The sequence below is a fragment of the Phaseolus vulgaris genome, chromosome 11 (assembly GCF_051622355.1).
Source record: "Phaseolus vulgaris cultivar YP4 chromosome 11, ASM5162235v1, whole genome shotgun sequence".
NCBI lineage: Eukaryota > Viridiplantae > Streptophyta > Magnoliopsida > Fabales > Fabaceae > Phaseolus > Phaseolus vulgaris.
This window is the reverse complement of record NC_143508.1, coordinates 34,472,512-34,490,743: the sequence shown is the minus strand read 5'-3', so window position 1 is coordinate 34,490,743 and position 18,232 is coordinate 34,472,512. Positions and strand designations below refer to the sequence as shown.

Here is an 18,232-nt window from a genome sequence, read left to right as displayed (position 1 = left end):
GTTTCCCTCTAAGTTCCTTCCTAAAGATTATTCTATATATTTTCTTCTTAAAGAGAGATATTCAAAATGAAGCCTATTATTTGAGAGTTTGTAGACTTCTTTATCTTTAGGCTTGATCTTCTCTTTGACTTCTTTTAATTTGTGAGAAGACTAGAAGGAAGAACTTCAAATGTGTAGGTGAAAATCCTCTTCCTTCATTAATAAAATCCTCTCCTATTGGATATCCATCATACTCCCCGAGTTGGAGAGAATTCGACCTCGAATTCTAAAACACTGCACGTAACAAAGTCAGTTTATGTGTACAAGTAAAAGTTGAAGACAAAGATAAACATGACTTAGCTTTAGGAAATGGTGGGATAGCAGAAAAGGAGGCTTGAAAAACTGACCAAGTTGGAAAAATGTGTTTGGGAATGATGATATTTGTTGGAAAAAGACCTCTTAAATGGTGAAACCCATTAGGAGGTAAAAAATCATCCCTAACATGTTTTAACCAATTTGGTGTGGCAATAGGAACCTTAGGTAATGAAAAAGATAAAGAAGAAGAAGACCTTGGAGGGTCCATGTGAGGCATAGCACGAGTCAACATGATGGATTTAGTGGAGAAAATGGTTTGACTCGGTAAAGTACTTACTTCTTTTTCTTTCTCATTTTCTCTTTTAGTTTTCATTTTGATGTGGTCCTCATGAACTTCTTTAGGAGAGAGAGGTTTTAAGACAACCTTGCGCCCTTGGAAGGAAAAAGACATAGTATTGGATAGGCCATCATGTAAAACATGTCTATCATATTGCCAAGGCCTTCCTAAAAGAAGATGAGTTGCTTCCATGGGCACAACATCACATAAAACCTCATCCTTATACTTTCTTATTGTAAAGTTAATGAGGACTTGTTTGTTAACCATTATTTCACCTTCGATACTTAACCATTGTAATTTATAAGGCTTGGTATGAGAGATAGTGGGTAAGGCTAACTTCTCCACTACTCTTGTACTAGCCACGTTAGTGCAACTTCCTCCATCAATAATCAAGGAACATAACTTGTTGTTGATAAGACATCGGGTATGAAAAATGTTTTCTCTTTGAGTATCGTCCAAAGATTTTGGAATTGTTCCCAACATACGCCTTATCATCAACAAGTCACCTTCACAAGGACTTACACTCTCATTTTCACTGGATGGTTTAGAAGGTGAAGCATGCCTAGGTGAGTCGGAATCATGCTCACTAACTATAATGCCATCATGCATATACATATTTCGTTTAGAAGGGCAATTTGCAGCTATGGGACCATATCCTAAACATTTAAAGCATTTTTTATTAGACGTTTTTGTTGGAGATTTAGGCCTAAAAGTAGATGGCTGAGATTCCTTGGGTTTGAAAGAAGAATCTTGGGAAGGAAATTTTGAAAAAGACTTTTTGTTTGTCCGAGATTTGGAGTATAGTAACCATTATTTGGGGAGTTTTTAAAAGAGTTTTTCTTAGCAAGTTGGGCTTCCACCTTCATTGTTAGATGAATTAAAGACCCAAATGATGAATACTCTTGTAATTCCACAATATCTTGGATTTCCTTCCTTAGCCCACTAACAAACCTAGCAATCAAAGCTTCGTCGTCCTCACGTATTTCTAACTTACATAAAAGCGTTTCTAATTCTTTATAATAAGCGTCCACACTTAGCGTGTCTTGTTGAAACCGTTGGAGTTTCAACATAAGGTCTTTCCTAAAGTGGGGCGGTACAAATCTAGCGCGCATTTGAAACTTAAGAGAGTTCCAAGAGTCCACGGGAGGACCCTTGTGAAACATAATGTCCTTTACAAGTCCATGCCACCATTGCATGGCATAATCACAAAATTCTAAAGTAGCTAACTTATACTTATGCTCATCTTGGACCCCAAGTAGGTCAAAAATCTGCTCACACTTGGCCTCCCAATCTAGATAGATGTTAGGATCACTATCTCCATTGAAGCTTGGAAGCTTGACTAAAGGAAGTCTAGCTTTAGCCTCTCGGTAATAGCCATTGTCACGGTGGTCTCTCCCTCTAGGATCATAGCCATGAAAGGAATGAGTTGGCTCCCTTCTTCTTCACACTTCTTCACGGTCAAAAGCATTGAATGAACCCCTAGACGAATGTCTATGTGAATGGTGCGCTGCATGGTGAGCATGAGACGGTCCAGCTTGTTGCATGTCCAGTTTTTGCAACCTTTCCTCCAATCTTCTAATATGGCGTTGAGCTTCTTGTAATTCACCACGAAGAGAAGCTTTAGAAGGTGAATTCTGCTTGCAAGATTCCTCACTAGAATATGGAGCCATTTTATCAAAGAGAAACAACAAACACAAAACAGCAAACAAATGTTAGGAAACAAAGTCAGCTAAAAGAAAGGGGAACCAAAACCGAAGTGAAGTATTCACTGAAATTCACTCTCAAAGAAAGAATGCTCTCTGCACCAAGCTTATCTTAAGGCCTTAGTAATCCTCAAGTGAAAAATTCCAAAGCAAGAGCACACAATCTTGAAAGTACTTCACCACAAAACCAAAGAAGAAAGAATGACAAACAAGAAAAGGTATAAGCAAAGAAAGGTAATTGCAAAAGGAATACTATATGTAAGACAAACTCAAAGATTAATGAATGAAAGACAAGCAAGAAAATAAAGAACTCAATGAAGAAAGAAGGCACACCAAAAGAGTCCTAGAGAAAAGTACTAGACTAGATTTAAGAAACAAAAAAACAAGCTACTGGAAAAAAAAAAATTATGCAAACTGTGCTATGTTTACAGATTTAACTGGAATGATTGAAAGCGAACTGGAATGTGAAAAATTAACCACAGAAACTTGAATGTCTCAACTCAATAATGGCACTGGAATGAGTTAAAAACAGTAAGCCAATTGAGAGAAATAAATTTTTCAAAATCGCTGCCCAATTACCGTATTTTTTTCGGCAGAATTGTACACTTTTCGTATTTTATTTATCATTTTTTGTGTACTTGGAATTTTTGAGTACTTCTTTTTGCTATGCTTTTGTAACACTTTGAAGAATGTAAATCCAAATTTTCACAAATTTCCAGTGAGCCAATTAATTGCAGTAAATTGAAAACAGTAGCACGTGTGTAAGAAAACAGAGTAACCTATTTAGGAATGAAAAACAGTATAGCAAAGACATAATGGAAATTATGTAGAGGAACTTGTATAGGTCTAGAATACAAGCATGAACTCAAATCTAAAAATGAAAATGCACAAAGGATCAAGCAATAAACTCAGAAACAGAAAGTAAACCAAAGCAAGAAACAAACAAAGCAATAAAAGGACTACAAGAAGTGATGACAATTATGGAATAACATGACTAAGACAAATCTTGACATGATTAAAAAATTAAAAGACATACCACAAGATAGAACAACAAGTGAAAGGAAGCTTAAGGTCAGCTCAAGGAAGGAGAATGCCATTCCAAAAGAGCAGCCAAACTCATATGAACAATGAGTGCCATAATCCTTTTCACAAACACTTGGTGTAACAAAAGAAAAACAGCAAGGAAACTCAAAGTAAAGCCTAAAACAGAATGGTAAACAACTTGAAATAAAGAGCTCTTGAAAATAAAGTGTAACACAACTCAAAAATTAAGCAAAACAAACCTAAACTCTAGATACCACATGATGTGAATGCAATAGCAAGAATACATGATTCTTTGACATTCTTAGGAACAACTTGAGTTGGTCATGAATTGGCACTTCAATTAGAATTGGATCAAGGTTCTATTTCAAGAACTCACCAAGACTTTGCACCGAACCAAAGCTCACATGGAAGTCCATGTATTGTCAAATTGAATCAAACAACAAGAATGGAAGAAACACAATTGAATACAGCCAATTAAAAGAAACAATCGAACAGAATTGAAAATGCAGTTGAAGGTACCGAATGGAATTGAAGAACAAGTAAACTAAAACATGAACATGAAGAAGAAACAAAGCTTGAGAATAGAAAACTTATGGAGATGGAAGAATAGGTGAGTGATCACGCCACTTAGAGTGTGGGAACTCCAAGATTAGTGTGTTGTCGCCACTTGAGGTTCACCATAGACACCCAAGATAAGACTTGATGAAGGCACCAAAGCTCTTCCAATTTCTCTCTCAAATTGAGTAGAGTTTTCTTACTTCAATTTCCTAATCTGATTTGTACAAGCTAAGCACCTTTATTTATAGCCTATAAGGTGTTGAAATGCAAAGCTAATCAAATGCAAATGTGCCCCTAAATGACATGTAATTTCGGCGCCAACTAGTGCATGAAGGAAGTGTGACTTTCCTTCCTAGTTTGGCACCTCCTAACTCATATCTACACTCCCCCTAGCATCCCTTACTAAGTTCACACCCCCCTAAGCTTCTAATATTTCTAAACTACAACTAAGGATGCTTTTAAAAAAGAGGTTTCTTATGTTTCCCTCTAAGTTCCTTCCTAAAGATTATTCTATATATTTTCTACTTAAAGAGAGATATTCAAAATGAAGCCTATTATTTGAGAGTTTGTAGACTTCTTTATCTTTAGGCTTGATCTTCTCTTTGACTTCTTTTAATTTGTGAGAAGACTAGAAGGAAGAACTTCAAATGTGTAGGTGAAAATCCTTTTCCTTCATTAATAAAATCCTCTCCTATTGGATATCCATCAGGTTGGGGGAAGGAGAAGAAACTGATTGCTTGGGTCAGTTGGGAAGTGTTGTGTAAACCAAAAGAGGAAGGTGGTTTGGGGATCAGAGATATAAGGAAGTTCAATTATGCTTTTCTGGCTAAACGGAGATGGCGCCTGATATCTGAAGAGAAAGGGAGGTGGAAGGAGCTATTGGTTTCAAAGTATGGGATGGATTTAGAATTCCTGCAAGTAGCAATAAAAGTCCAACCCTGGTGATGGAGAGACTTACATAAAATGTGCATGGAGGGAGAAGGAGCAGGTTGGTTTCATCAGCAAGTCATCTGGAAAGTAGGACGTGGAGACAAAGTAAGATTTTGGGAGGACGTATGGGCCAGTAATAGTAGTTTCAAAACCTTATTTCCCAGACTTTATTCAATCTCTTTGAACCATGGCCAAAAGGTGGAAGAGGTTGGTTCTTAGGTAGACTCATTGTGGGAATGGAAACATAGTTGGAGAAGAGTAAGATTCGAGTGGAAAAGCACGTTGGAATCAGAATTGGCTATGCACTTATCACGAGTTAGGCTATCAAGGGATCAAGAAGATATACAGGTATGGGGGTTTGATGACTCGGGGTTGTTCTCTGTAAATTCTGCGTATTCTGCGTATGAATGTATAGCTCACCCTGTTAGAAGCTCCCAAAATGATGTGTTCAGATACCTTTGGAAAATCAAAACCTTCCCCAACGTGTTAACCACAACGTGGAGGGTTCTTATAGGTAGAATACCTACAAGGGAAAATTTGAGTAGAAAAGGGGTGATCATGAACACAATTCTTTGTGCTATGTGTGAGTCAAAGGAGGAAACATGTCAACATACATTCATAGAATGTGTTGCTGCTCAGAGGGTGTGGTCATTATGTCTTAGATGGATTGGCATTGTGTCTGTACAACAGAATGCCATCTTATCTCACTTTGAAAGTTTTTACTTACCCCAACTCAGCAGTAGACAAAGTCTCTTATGGAAAGGAGTATGGGCAACTATAGTGGCATGTATATGGGAGCCAAGGAACTCCATTGTTTTTAATCAAGGGGTAGCAGATGTGGAGGAGATTTTTCAGAAAGTCCAGCTCAAGTCCTGGCAGTGGCTAAAGCATAGGGGTCCCTCTTTTAGCTATTCTTTTACAGATTGGATGTTGAACCCCCTTATCTGCATTAGAAGCTACAAGTAAATGGGTGAGGCTGGTGGTTGAGGGTGTGTGGATACAAGCTCGCTCTATGGTTTTTAAAGGAGTGTTCCTGCTGCAGGTTTGATTTTAGAGTGCGCCTGATATATCCTTTTAAAGGAGTGCTCCTGCTGCAGAATGTTGTATAAAAACTAGTAAGCTGATACCTAACATCTAGATGAGGTTAGGATGATCTTAATTGAAGTTAAGCAACCTTTTGATGTGAAGAAATGAATACAGTTTAGAGGAAATAAGAAAGAACAGAGTAAGGTGGTGCAGGGGTTGCTAGGAGGGATCTGTCGGGTTGCAGGTTTGCAAAGCTGCAGGCAAGTAAAGGAAGGTGGAAGAAGTAAATTGGAAGGCAGGTGATGGAAGAGGGTAGACTAAAGGAATCTTGGTGGCCAAATGATGTTCTGCTATGGTGCTGTAATGATACAGTAATGAACCATACCTGTGGAACTTTTTAATCAAACAAGCATATGTGGTATTCTGATGGTGATGAGGGTAGCAAAATGGTGTGAATCTGTAGGAAGAGTAAAACAGGTTGCTAGGAGGTAGCTCTATGATACTGCATAGTACTACATAATCATTAATTGAAGTTGCATAATCTATTGATAATATAAATGATTTATAACACTTGTATTGGAAGGCAAGTAAAGAAGGGTGGAGAAAGTTAATTGGAAGGCAGGTGGTGGAAGAGGGTAGGCTAAAGGAATCTTGGTGGCCAAATGATGTTCTCCTCTGGTGCTATAATGATACAGTATTGACACATATAGGTGGAACTTTTTAATCAAACAAACATATGTGGTTTTTTGGTGGTGATGAGGGTAGTAAAATGGTATGAATCTGCAGGAAGAGTAAAACAGGCTTAGGAGTAAGGATTGGATGGATGAGTGAGATTGTCTCAGGTAGAGGAAACCCAAATGGAGGACTTTTGGAATTGGGGAATAGGTATGAGTGGGGGCAAGTTTTTATTTTTGTGCAGGATTAGAGTATCCTGTCATTTTGGCATTGAATAGCAATCCCTATTTAGATAGAGTCTGGGCAAGATTGGATGGATCAAGCGGTTGTTTAACATTTCTGCATTAGTGCCCTTACAAAAGTGGGTCCTTTTGTATTACATTTATCACTGGGAACTTCAGAATCTTTGGAAATCCCAAGAAAATGAGGTGAATCACAATGAACTACTTAAGTACCAAGACTTTCCTCTAAGTTATGTTTGGAGATGATTTGATGGCAATGAAAGTTGTAAGGAAAAGAAACACTGAATGAAAGGAAAAACCCAAACATTACAATATTAACGAATCAACGTTCACATTGGAAGTGAAAGTAAAAAAAAATCAAATACAATTGAAATCTAAGGCAAAAAAAATTAATTAACAGTAAAGATTCCATTGTTTATTTGTATTATAAAGTCTGATAATTATAGTATATACACAAGCAAATATATGTATAGTTGCAAGAGCGATAAAATGATAGATAAAAAAATTTTAACCTCATTTTGTAAAAAATTATATTTATATATATATGGAGTATATCTTTACTTTATAGTTGAATTACTATAAGTTTTACAAGACCATTCAATTAGTTTACAGTGTAGTGTGTAGGAACTTTTTGGGCTTTTACAGTATTAATAACAATATTAATTATAATATTAGTAATATTAATAATAACATTAATAAAATTAAAAACAATATTAATAATAATATTAGTAATATTAATAACCATATTAGTTATATTAATTAATATTCATAGTAACAATAAATTAAATATAATGGTAATGTTGAATCTTCAATGGTTTTAAATGTAGTGTTAATACTTGCTTTGTTTGATTGCTATTTTATTTAATAGTAATTTAGAATGAATAAAAGAAAGAACAAAACATTGACTAAGTAGTAGTATAAATATGTAGTAGAAGGTACAAACTGAAATGAAGAGAGAGTAAGAAACCCACAAAGAAAGTAGAAAGCAGAAAGAAAGCAGAAAGCAGAAAGGAGAGAGAGATGGGTGTGGTTAATAAGATAGCTTTGAGTGTTGTCATATTTGCTCTAATAGCATGCTATGGTATATTCTTTGAACATATTTTGATATTTGAGTTTATGAAAAGACTCTTAATTGTTATTGAATTTGTGTATGTTTTTGCAGGGAATGGTGTGTTGAGCATCCCAAATACAAGAGATGTGTACAAATATTCTGAGAACAACCAAGTTGACGGAATACAAAAGTGTGATACAAACCGTGATTGCTTGAATTTTTGCAAACCACCATGCAAGGCGTTTTGTAATATGGCAACTCACAGATGCGAATGCCCTTGTGATCAGTGATGTGCTACACATTTCATCCATAATTATGTCATTGAGAATTAATAAATTAATATGTTTCATGATAAATTAAATTTTCGATTTCATCACATTACTTCAAATTCATTATCTTTCTATGCCTTGAAACTTAAATATATGCTTCAAATTCCTCACCTTTATATGGCTTAAAACTTAATAATAGACCTTATTAGTGTTCAGACTAAGAAAATATCAAATAAACAAATCGTTATAATTATTATTATTATGCTAATTCTTTTTTAGGTTAATTACTTTGAATTTACTATGTTTAACAAAAAATAGGAATTCATACTACAAAAATTATAGATATTTATATAAGATAAACACGGTATACAAAGATCAAAATCTAATATTTACATGTATCATTAAATTAAACTAAAAACAATCCACCAATAATCCTTAAAAATACAAAGTTTACTATTATTTTTTTTCTTCATATTTTCATTGTTCAATGTAATGAATCACTAAATATCTACAAATTTTAAATTTTATATAATCAATAAAAAGTGTAATTCATATTTAATTGATTAAGATATTTAACTTATACATTATCTTGTTTCAGGAGTCAATAATGTTGGAATATATACTTGGTTGCATATGTGTCACCACATAATATTTACATTTATGATTTTTTTATTGATTGGCACTACAATTTAAAATATCAATGAAAATATAATTTATAAATTCAATAGTAGTGAGATAAACACTTTATGTTATGTGTAATATATTGAAGCTTCTTCTTTGAAACATGAGCTTCCATAGCTCTATTGGAAACAATGTAAAACAAATTATATTAATTGTTAAATTTAATAATAAATCATATAACAGATTAAATATAATAGAATGTCGAAAATTTATGAGTCTATTAATTATATTCCTAATGGTTAAAATAGTAAGCATTAAAAAATTGGTTAAAAAAGGCAACTTGTTATGTTGTTTACAATCCAGTTAGATTGGAGACCCAATTAACATCAATCATTAACAAGAAAACAATACAAGTGGGAGACTAGTGCAGCAAAACCCAAAAGAAAATTATGAGAATATAAAATAAGGCAAATTATGTGTATGAAAATCTTAATAGCATACATGACTCTAGTAATTCAGCTTCAACAGAGTTTGTAAAACAGCCCATAGCTGTCTTTTTAACACATTGAGTTGTGTGTCGTTGTTTTTTCTTAACTGGTTTCCAAGCCAACTTTATTTTCTTTCACAATGCAGGGCCTTGTGCTCTCACATTCTTCAATTGTGTAAACATGACTGCAGGATTTAAGTTAGAATTTTTTTCTCATTTAAGTTTTTTTTTTATTAATTTAAAATAAATTTCTTTTTAAAATGTTCTGTTCTGTTATATAAATAAACGAATAGGTATAATATATCAAAACAAATAGATCCCATGTAACTATCTTAAGAATTAAAGTTGTCAAAACGAAAACGTAAAACTTATAGCAACTACTAATATCTAGTTAATTTGATATAACGATTTTTAATTAGATATAACTTATGTGAGAGATCCAATGCACTGATATTTTTTTTTAATCCTGCATTTGTATTAGTTTTCAAATGATGTTTGCAGCTCCTTGAGCTCATCATTTACATTTGCGTTCACTGCTTATTGATGCTAACGGATTAGATGATTCATTATAAGAAAAATTATTTTTAACAGGATTATATTTAATATTAGTCTCCTCTAAATACATTATTTACGGTTTGTTTTTTTCTAAAAAATACAACGTCGTTAACGGATTATCAGTTACTAATTTTTGATATGATAATTATTTTTCGACGGTTCTATAAACCTCCATTAATTTTAAGGGTTTTTCAAATTCCGTCACTTGCAGAATTTTTCAAACCCCATTAATTTCACTTTTTGTGTTTTCTTAAATGTATTGTGTTTTTTTCAATAATTTTTTCAGTGCACATAATTCTTGAAACAACTGAAAAAATATTAAAATATAAAGATTTTAAAATTTATAGTTGAATGTAACATTAATAAAGGAAACAAATAATAAAATTTACAAAATGTAAATATAAAAGTATAAAAATAGACATAATAATAAAAAACTAAACAACATTATTCACCTATGGTTTCAATATTAGCACCGTCTTGATGATAATACAAGTAAAATACCTCAAATATACATTGCTTTCATTTTATTAATTTAATCTTAAAGTTCTATGATTTATCTGCATTCTTCTTTGATTCGGATTGGTCAACTTGTTATTGATGAACAATCCTAGTGATAATTTTATTTTTTTTTATAAATAGATGATCGTATATCATGAGTATAGTGGATATGATTATCAAGTATTTCCGTAAGTATATCTCATTTTTTCTAGTACCTGCTCGAATATGAAATAATAGATAAATTGAAGTACAAAAGAATGACATATGTTTTTTTTTTCAACCAAGAATTAAATAAAATAATGGAACACTTTAGGGGTGTCCCAACCCTTATACAAACCCACTAAAAATTGGTTAGGAAAAAGGAAAAAACAAACAAAAAGACAAAAAAAGAAAAAAAAAACTTACCTTCTTACAGTTACTTATAAAATCCTGACAGCAAACTAACAAAACATGTATATCCACACAACCTTAAAACAAGACAGCTGCATAAAGCTAACCCCCAAGCCACTTATACATTCTAATATTACAGAACCTCACACCAACACTTACTGCACAAACCAGTTTTGGTTTCCAAGATTCTAACTTCTAAGGTAGCTCCTTTAACAGAAAATGTAACAACTTAAGATTGTGATTGTTCTATAATCTCCCTATGCCCCAGCTTCCAACAACATTCTTCACTCTTCCGCTTCCCATAATCCTCTAACATCTTAAAATGTTAGTTGTTGTCCTCCCGTTTACCTGCACCAAGAAAAACACCTTCCACGCCTTCCCAATAACATAGGTAAATAAAAACAGTTTCATCCCAATTGGTATTAATCAATTTACTTATAATTGTTGCAACAACCAACCCTGCATGCAAAGTTGTCAAAGATAGGAAGCATTCACACTTCATTTATCACTGCATGATAGGAGTATCTGCTGGTTTTTATCTGATATCCTCCCTATTTTCCTACAATAAAGAGAAAAAAACACCTTCCCGACCTCATCAAAACTTAGATATACAAAATCAGGTCCAGCCCATAGGTCTTAAGCAATTTAATTTTAAAATTGTTGCAGCAGCCAACCAACATGCATGATATTAATAACAGTATAAAACATTATCTAATAACCATATTGATGCATGTTATAGGAGATAAAATCCAATCGGAAAATGAAAAGGGGACTTTCCTTTCTTTGTGTTTCATCCAAACCCATGATTGTACTTGTGCTAAAGTGAAAATTTCCTCCACATCTAACTTAGCTTGGTTGAAGATAATCCTATTTTTGTGCTTCCATATACACTGAGCAACTGATACCCAAAGACCTTTCCATAACCTATTGCCCTCTTGATTAGAACATATGCCAGGAAATTGTTCAAAATGATGATTCAATACATTATAGTTCACCGAACTTACTCCCATCCAACTAGAGCACATGTTCCATACTTTAATTGATTCTTCACATGAAACAAGGATATGTGAACATGTCTCTTCCTCTTTTCCACAAAACACACATAGTATATCCCCCAATATCACGCCCCTTCTTTGCAAATTCTGTTTTGTTGCTAATCTATCCGATAGTGCCGTCCACACAAAAAACTTAGTTGATGGCATGACCTTTAAATTCCAAACTAGTTCGAACACCTTCAAAACTCCCCTGTATTATGCTTTACTAACCTGTTGTAGGCTGATTTCACCGTGAATGTATATGACGGAGGATCGATCCAAATTCGTATATCCTCAACCTCTTATTGTAGTATCACTTGAGATATAATTGCCATGAAGTCCTCTACCATGCTTTTCTCCCATTCAAACCAATCTCTTCTCCAACTGAATTTCCACTCCCATCCTTCCATAGTCCAACTTCCACAACTAACAATATACTTGTCTTTGAGCTCTGAGTTATTATATAACCTCTCATATCTTGTTTTGAGTTGACCATTGGTTAACCACTCGTCCTCCCAAAATTTGATCTTCTCTCCAGAACCCACTTTCCAACCCAAATTCTGATTGAACCAATTGGCCCCTTGGTCAGAAAGACTAGCCTTGGCTAGATCACTCCACCATCTAGATGTATACCCTTTTCGATTTGGTGCATATGATATCGTCGTTCCCCATTGGCAATACTTTGATTCTAGAACATCCTTCCAGAGTCCAGACTCTTGAGATCCCAATCTCCATAGCCATTTTTCCAAGAGTGCCTTATTGAACAACTCAATGCGTCTAATACCTAGACCTCCCTCCTTTTTTGCCTTACAAATATTTTCCCAACTTGTCCAAGCGATTTTCCTCCCTTCCGCTCCCCAACCCCACAAGAAAGTTATTTGTAGTTTCGTTATCTCCTTGCACACTCCAATCGGTGCTTTGAAAAAGGATAGGAAGAAGAGTGGTATGGCACTGATGACAGATTTTAAAAGACATACTCTTCCTGCAAAAGACAGGTTCCTCCCTTTCCACACTGAAAGTTTCTTTTTAACCTTTAAAAGCACAGGCTCCCAAAACGAGCATCTAGATGGATTACCTCCTATAGGTAGGCCTAAATATGTAAAGGGTATATTCATTAGACTGTAATGAAGTATTTCCGAGTACACATTCATCTCATACCTACCTACCCCAATTGCACCAATTTTGCTCTTATGGTAATTGATTCTAAGACCAGAGCTTAATTCGAAACATCTCAAGATAGCCTTAATGCATATGAAATTCTGAACCTTAGATTCGCAGACGAAAAGGGTGTCGTCAGCGAATTGGAGTAAATTCATATCCACCTTTTTTCCCCCAACTTTAATTCCCGAGAGCAAATTTTTCCTTGTCGCTTCTTTTACTAGACCCGCTAATCCTTGTGCAACGATCAAAAACAGAAACGGTGTCATCGGATCCCCTTATCTAAGACCTGTAGAAGGCTTGAATTCCTTAGTCGAGCTACCATTTACTAAAACCGAAACAGTAGCAGATTCTAGGCAAGCTCTAATCCACTGGATCCATTTTTCACAGAACCCTAGTCTTCTCATAATGTAAAATAAGAACTCCCAACTGACCGAGTCGTATGCCTTCTCAAAATCAAGTTTCACTACCACCCCACTCTTCTTTCTTCTTCTCAACTCGTCTATAACCTCATTCACCACTAGGACGTTGTCTAATAATCCTCTATTAGACAAAAAAAGTTGATTGTGTCCCATCTACCACCTTCCCAATAACTTTTTTAAACCTATTAGCTAACAATTTGGTCAGAATCTTGTACACACAACCGACTAATGAAATGGGTCTGTATGCCCGAAGACGTCTTTGTTCCACCCTTTCAAGTCGCTCTTTAGCATTTTCAGTTTCTCCTTTAACACTAGGATTTCGTTTCCCTGGACCAAGTAATTCTCCCACTTACTTTTGACAAAAATTTCAAACTCCTTCTCTTCTTGCCAGATGTCTAGAAACCTGAAAGGTTTTGGCCCCCAATCCACCAAGTTTGATTTAAGCACCAGTGCACAGTGGTCAGAAATTTGTCTATCTAAAACATATTGCTTGCTTCCTGGCCAATGTTGTAACCAGTCAAAAGTGGTTAAAAATCTGTCCAGCCTACTCTTAGTTTTGCCATTGGGCCTATACCAAGTAAATTTTCTTCCAATATAGGGTAAATCCACCATCTACATACTATCAATGAAGTTGTTAAAACCTTGCATTTCTCGGTTAATACCGCTAAGACGATTTATCCCCCTTCGTTCCCTTTCATTTCTTACAAAATTGAAGTCTCCCAGAACACACCAAGAATTACATTGTTCCCTTTGTCTAATCTCTAATAAATCTGCCCACATTTGCCTTTTCACTTGCATAATACATGAAGAATACACATTTACAATAATAGCAGGGATATTTTTCTCCTTAGCAAGACCAATAAACTCAATGAACCATCTATCAATGATGTGTTTAGTACACTGTAAAAACTTTTTATGCCATATCGTTAGAATACCCTCTGCCCCATTTGATGGTTCACTATAAAGATAATCAATATCATTCTCCCCCCATAGTTGGCAACACTTATTTAAACTAAAACTTTCCATTCTTACTTCTTGCAAACATACCATTTTGACATCTTCCTTTCTAATGTAGTCCTTAACATACCTCCACTTCACAGAGTTCCCGAACCCTCCCACATTTAGTGTTAAAATTCTCATTAGAACCCCCGATGTTCCCCTTCTTCCCTTCGAGATTTGAGACTCCTATCCCTTACTTCCAATTCCTCTAAATTTAACATTACATTACCTTCTTCCCCACAAGACGCCCCTATCTTTTTACCCAATTCCCATAACCTAATCATTTCTAGACTACCTTTTTTTATCCAAAATAAACGATTAGAGTTATTAATAGCCAAATCAGAAACAGAATTGCTAATTTGAGATAAAGCTGACCTTACATATTTTCGGTCTTCCCGCGTGTCGTTTTTGCTTGTGTCACCCACCCAGAAAACTCTTCTTTCAGATGTACCTGGAGAACAAATGGATAAGGAATCGTTGATTACCTTTGTTGAATTGGACGAACCATCCACAAGCGTTTGAGCCCCCCTTTCCCTTTGTTCGCCAAACGGTAGGAATGAATTTCTTATTCTGCCCGAATTCGACCCCAAATTGATGTTGCACTGCTTGTATTTATGCTCATCAGCGTTATCAACTTGTTGCCTAGGTAGTTGGTTAGCTTCCCTTTCACTTGTCTGAAGTAAAGAGTCCTCCACCCTCGAAATTGATATCCTTGGTTCGTGCTTCCCTGCGGCTTCCACCTCCTTCGACGATGTGGATAGCGAATTGGAAATTCCAACCCTTTGTTCTGACAAAAACGACGCGCATAACGTCGCCCTTTTCCTCTCCGCCGCGTCTCTGTGCGACTTGACAAGAGTCGCGGTTTTTTCTCCGTTTCTGGTTTTCAAAGATGGTTCCATGGTGGTCTGAATCTGACATGCTTGTTCTATTTCGCCCATAACGTGACTCCTTTCAGAGATAGGTGGGCTTCCAAGCACACCGTTCCGTAGAAACTCCTCCCTGCCTGCGGATGGGCCTTCAAAGAAATTAGGGTTTTGATCTCCACACCTCCCAACTCCCTTCACAGCATTTTTTTGACACTCCACGCTTTGGCCCAATTCAGCAGGCCCAAACCAGTTTGCCACGTCAGCCCTGGTTGTAACCGTTGGGGGTTCTGACCCTAAAATTTCCTTTCCTTTAGCTGTAGGTCGATTAGGTGTAGAGATAGGTCCAGTAGGTCTTGCCAAAAGCGGCTCGCAACACCTTGACGAAAAAATTGGTTCCGATCTGCGGCAGCTTTGTACCATGGGAGGAGGTTCTACCGACGAGTCTTCCTCTTCAACTTTGCTTTCCTCAAACTCCCTACATCCCGATCGGACTGATGCTCGGGACCCAATTGATTCCGCCTCTATATCGGCACTTCCACTTTCGTCGTCCCACTGGCATTGGCAGAGCTTATAATCTGGGATATTGCATTCTTCCTCCACCGATACCTGATACAGAACTTCATTGATTCTCACATAGCTTGTTAACTTTGCCTCACAACCCACTGATACTCTAATTTTAAACCTTGCGTATTCGAGCTCTTCAAGTGCTATTGTTGCTTCATCCACCTCAACCAGAGTTCCCAATAACGCTGCTATGTGTTTGAAGCAGTCGGAGTTCCATAACTTCAATGGTAGGCCTCTACACCTCACCCATACCAATTTGTCTACCGCTACAAATTGCTCTTCCCATGCTATGATTGTGTCAAATAATTCTTCGAACCACTCTTTATTATCCTCTATCGTTTCTTTGATTTTTGTGTCATTTTCCCTCTTCAGCAATACATGAAAACCACCCAGATATTTAACCTTTATATGACCGAATCCTCCCAAGATGAATCTTTCATTCAAACTTGAGACTTTACTTAAATCCGATACTCTCCCAATATAACACATCTTTAGCCATTCCCTGGTAGATTCTTCTGCTCTAAAGTGAATAGCGTTCAAGCTTGCCCTGTCATTGGATTGTGCTCTGTTTCTGTTTCCATACTTGATAGTGTTAGCATACGAATTACTACCTTTTGCCCTCCGCACTTGCTTGATCTCTTTCACTGTTTCTGTTGCCTTTTCTTTCAACTTAGCATTCCATTCTTTCTTTGTTTCGGCTGCCTTATTGTATTTTGGTTTGTTAGCCTTCATTTTCCAACTCCCAATCCATATTGTGTTCAGTTGATTCTCCAACGTCCTGACATCCTGCACACCCTAACAAAACCAAACGTTTGTTTCTTTATATTCAATCTGCTTGATATGAAAACATCACTCACCCTTCCCCATCTTCGAAATTTTTTCCATAAATCTGTTTCTTTGATATCAAAAGGGAAGTTAGAGAAGAAGAAAGGAGTCCCTCCTCTGTGTTCCATGAATCACAATTTTGCGACGTAAAAGAATGACACATGTAGTTCACATTCAACCATGATATTTAGACAAATGGATTAAGTTATGATGGAAACAAAGAGAAAAGAATGGTGAAACTACCGCAAGAGATGAATTATATAAATTAAGTACCAGTGTGAAAGTTTATAAAGATGAAAGCAAAAACTTTCCTACAAGACTATGATTACAACAAGGCTTAAAAGTGCAAAGGATTGTGCAGCTTATAAATAACCATCTTTATAAGTAACTTTTTCTAGAGTAAAATACAACTTTGGGTGCAGTTTTTTTAACATTTGTGTGGGTCGAATATGGATCTGCAGTGTTAAATTATCATGCAGCAATGACTAGGAATGTACCAATCACGGGTTAAAATTGTTAGGTAGAAAATTAGGAATTTGTTGTTTTGCTGCAGGTATGTTGGTGATGTAGCAACACTACTAGTGCAGCTTGGACTATTTTATTGTGGAAACCTTTACCATGGTGAAAGTATTTTGATCTTATATCTCTGAAGTATAGCGTTGTAATTATTTTTATTTTTGTTGATAAAAAAACAACAATATGAAGGCTTAACTTAATATAATTTTTCCTTACAGATTCTCATTTTAGATGTATTTATGAAATGAATATAAAATATTATAGTTAACAGATTTTATGGAGAACCAGATGAACTAATTATCATTTATCGCGTAAGATGATGATGTGAGATAATTTTCGTTTAACTAATGGTAAAATAAATAGGAATAATAGAAATGAGAACATAGTATAATCATGAAAAAAATGGATATGAAATAGCTGATATTTCGGAGTACAGGTCACTAATGAGAGAAAGGTATCTAGTAGGATTTTTAATAGGAAAAAGGGAGATTTTTTACATCAAAATGATATTACTCTATTGACTTATTTTTCACATAAAAAAAAATGGACGTGATTTCAAACACGGTCTACAGCTATAAGAAATCCCTAAATTATGAAAACATAGCAGCAATGACTTTAGGAAAACAGAGAAACAAAGAAAAAAAAAAGTCGATTAGCTTTCACATATTTCCATGAAATGGCGATGTACTTTGCGTGGACCAAATCCACGGAAATTCGACACAAAATATTTTTCATATGAGCTGTCCGACGCATAATGAACGGAAAAATGTAACGCATGGACCGTAGCCGACATATAATATATTTTAATATTTAAATTGTTAAAATTTATTGATTTTAAATATATTTTATGTATAATATGGTAATAAATATTTTTTTTAATAATTTATTTTATTTAAATTTTTTTAATATTATAATAGTTTTTTAATTTTAATGATTTTGATATATTAGTTAAATTAAATTTTTTAATATGACTAAGTGTTTGATTTAGATTATTTAAATAATTTATCTTAAAAAGTTTAAAAAGAATCGAAAAATGTTGACTAATAATAATTAAGTAAAAAGAAAAAATGTATTTAAATTTTATAAATGTTATATAAAATACTTTAATTCTTTAAAAAAAATTATTTTAATTTAATTTAATTTATGATATTATAATAAGTATTTAATA

At 34.9% G+C, this 18,232-nt stretch overlaps 2 protein-coding genes and 1 long non-coding RNA gene across 3 annotated transcripts; 2 read left to right on the top strand and 1 right to left on the bottom strand.

Annotated features, from left to right (window-relative positions):
- Positions 1–5,166: 5,166 nt before the first annotated feature.
- On the top strand, positions 5,167–5,832 carry LOC137839094 (uncharacterized). Its single transcript, XM_068648226.1, has one exon. It carries the CDS (start codon positions 5,167–5,169, stop codon positions 5,830–5,832), a length of 666 nt encoding a protein of 221 aa, XP_068504327.1.
- A 2,003-nt stretch (positions 5,833–7,835) lies between these two features.
- Positions 7,836–8,233, top strand: LOC137829884 (uncharacterized). Its single transcript, XR_011084108.2, has 2 exons — positions 7,836–7,890; positions 7,972–8,233. It is a non-coding gene; the product is annotated as an uncharacterized LOC137829884 (long non-coding RNA).
- A 5,286-nt stretch (positions 8,234–13,519) lies between these two features.
- LOC150023213 (uncharacterized) lies at positions 13,520–14,434 on the bottom strand. Its single transcript, XM_090297760.1, has 2 exons — positions 13,915–14,434; positions 13,520–13,791 (listed from the first exon to the last, which is right to left on the bottom strand). Exons 1-2 carry the CDS (start codon positions 14,432–14,434, stop codon positions 13,520–13,522), a joined length of 792 nt encoding a protein of 263 aa, XP_090153886.1.
- Positions 14,435–18,232: the final 3,798 nt, after the last annotated feature.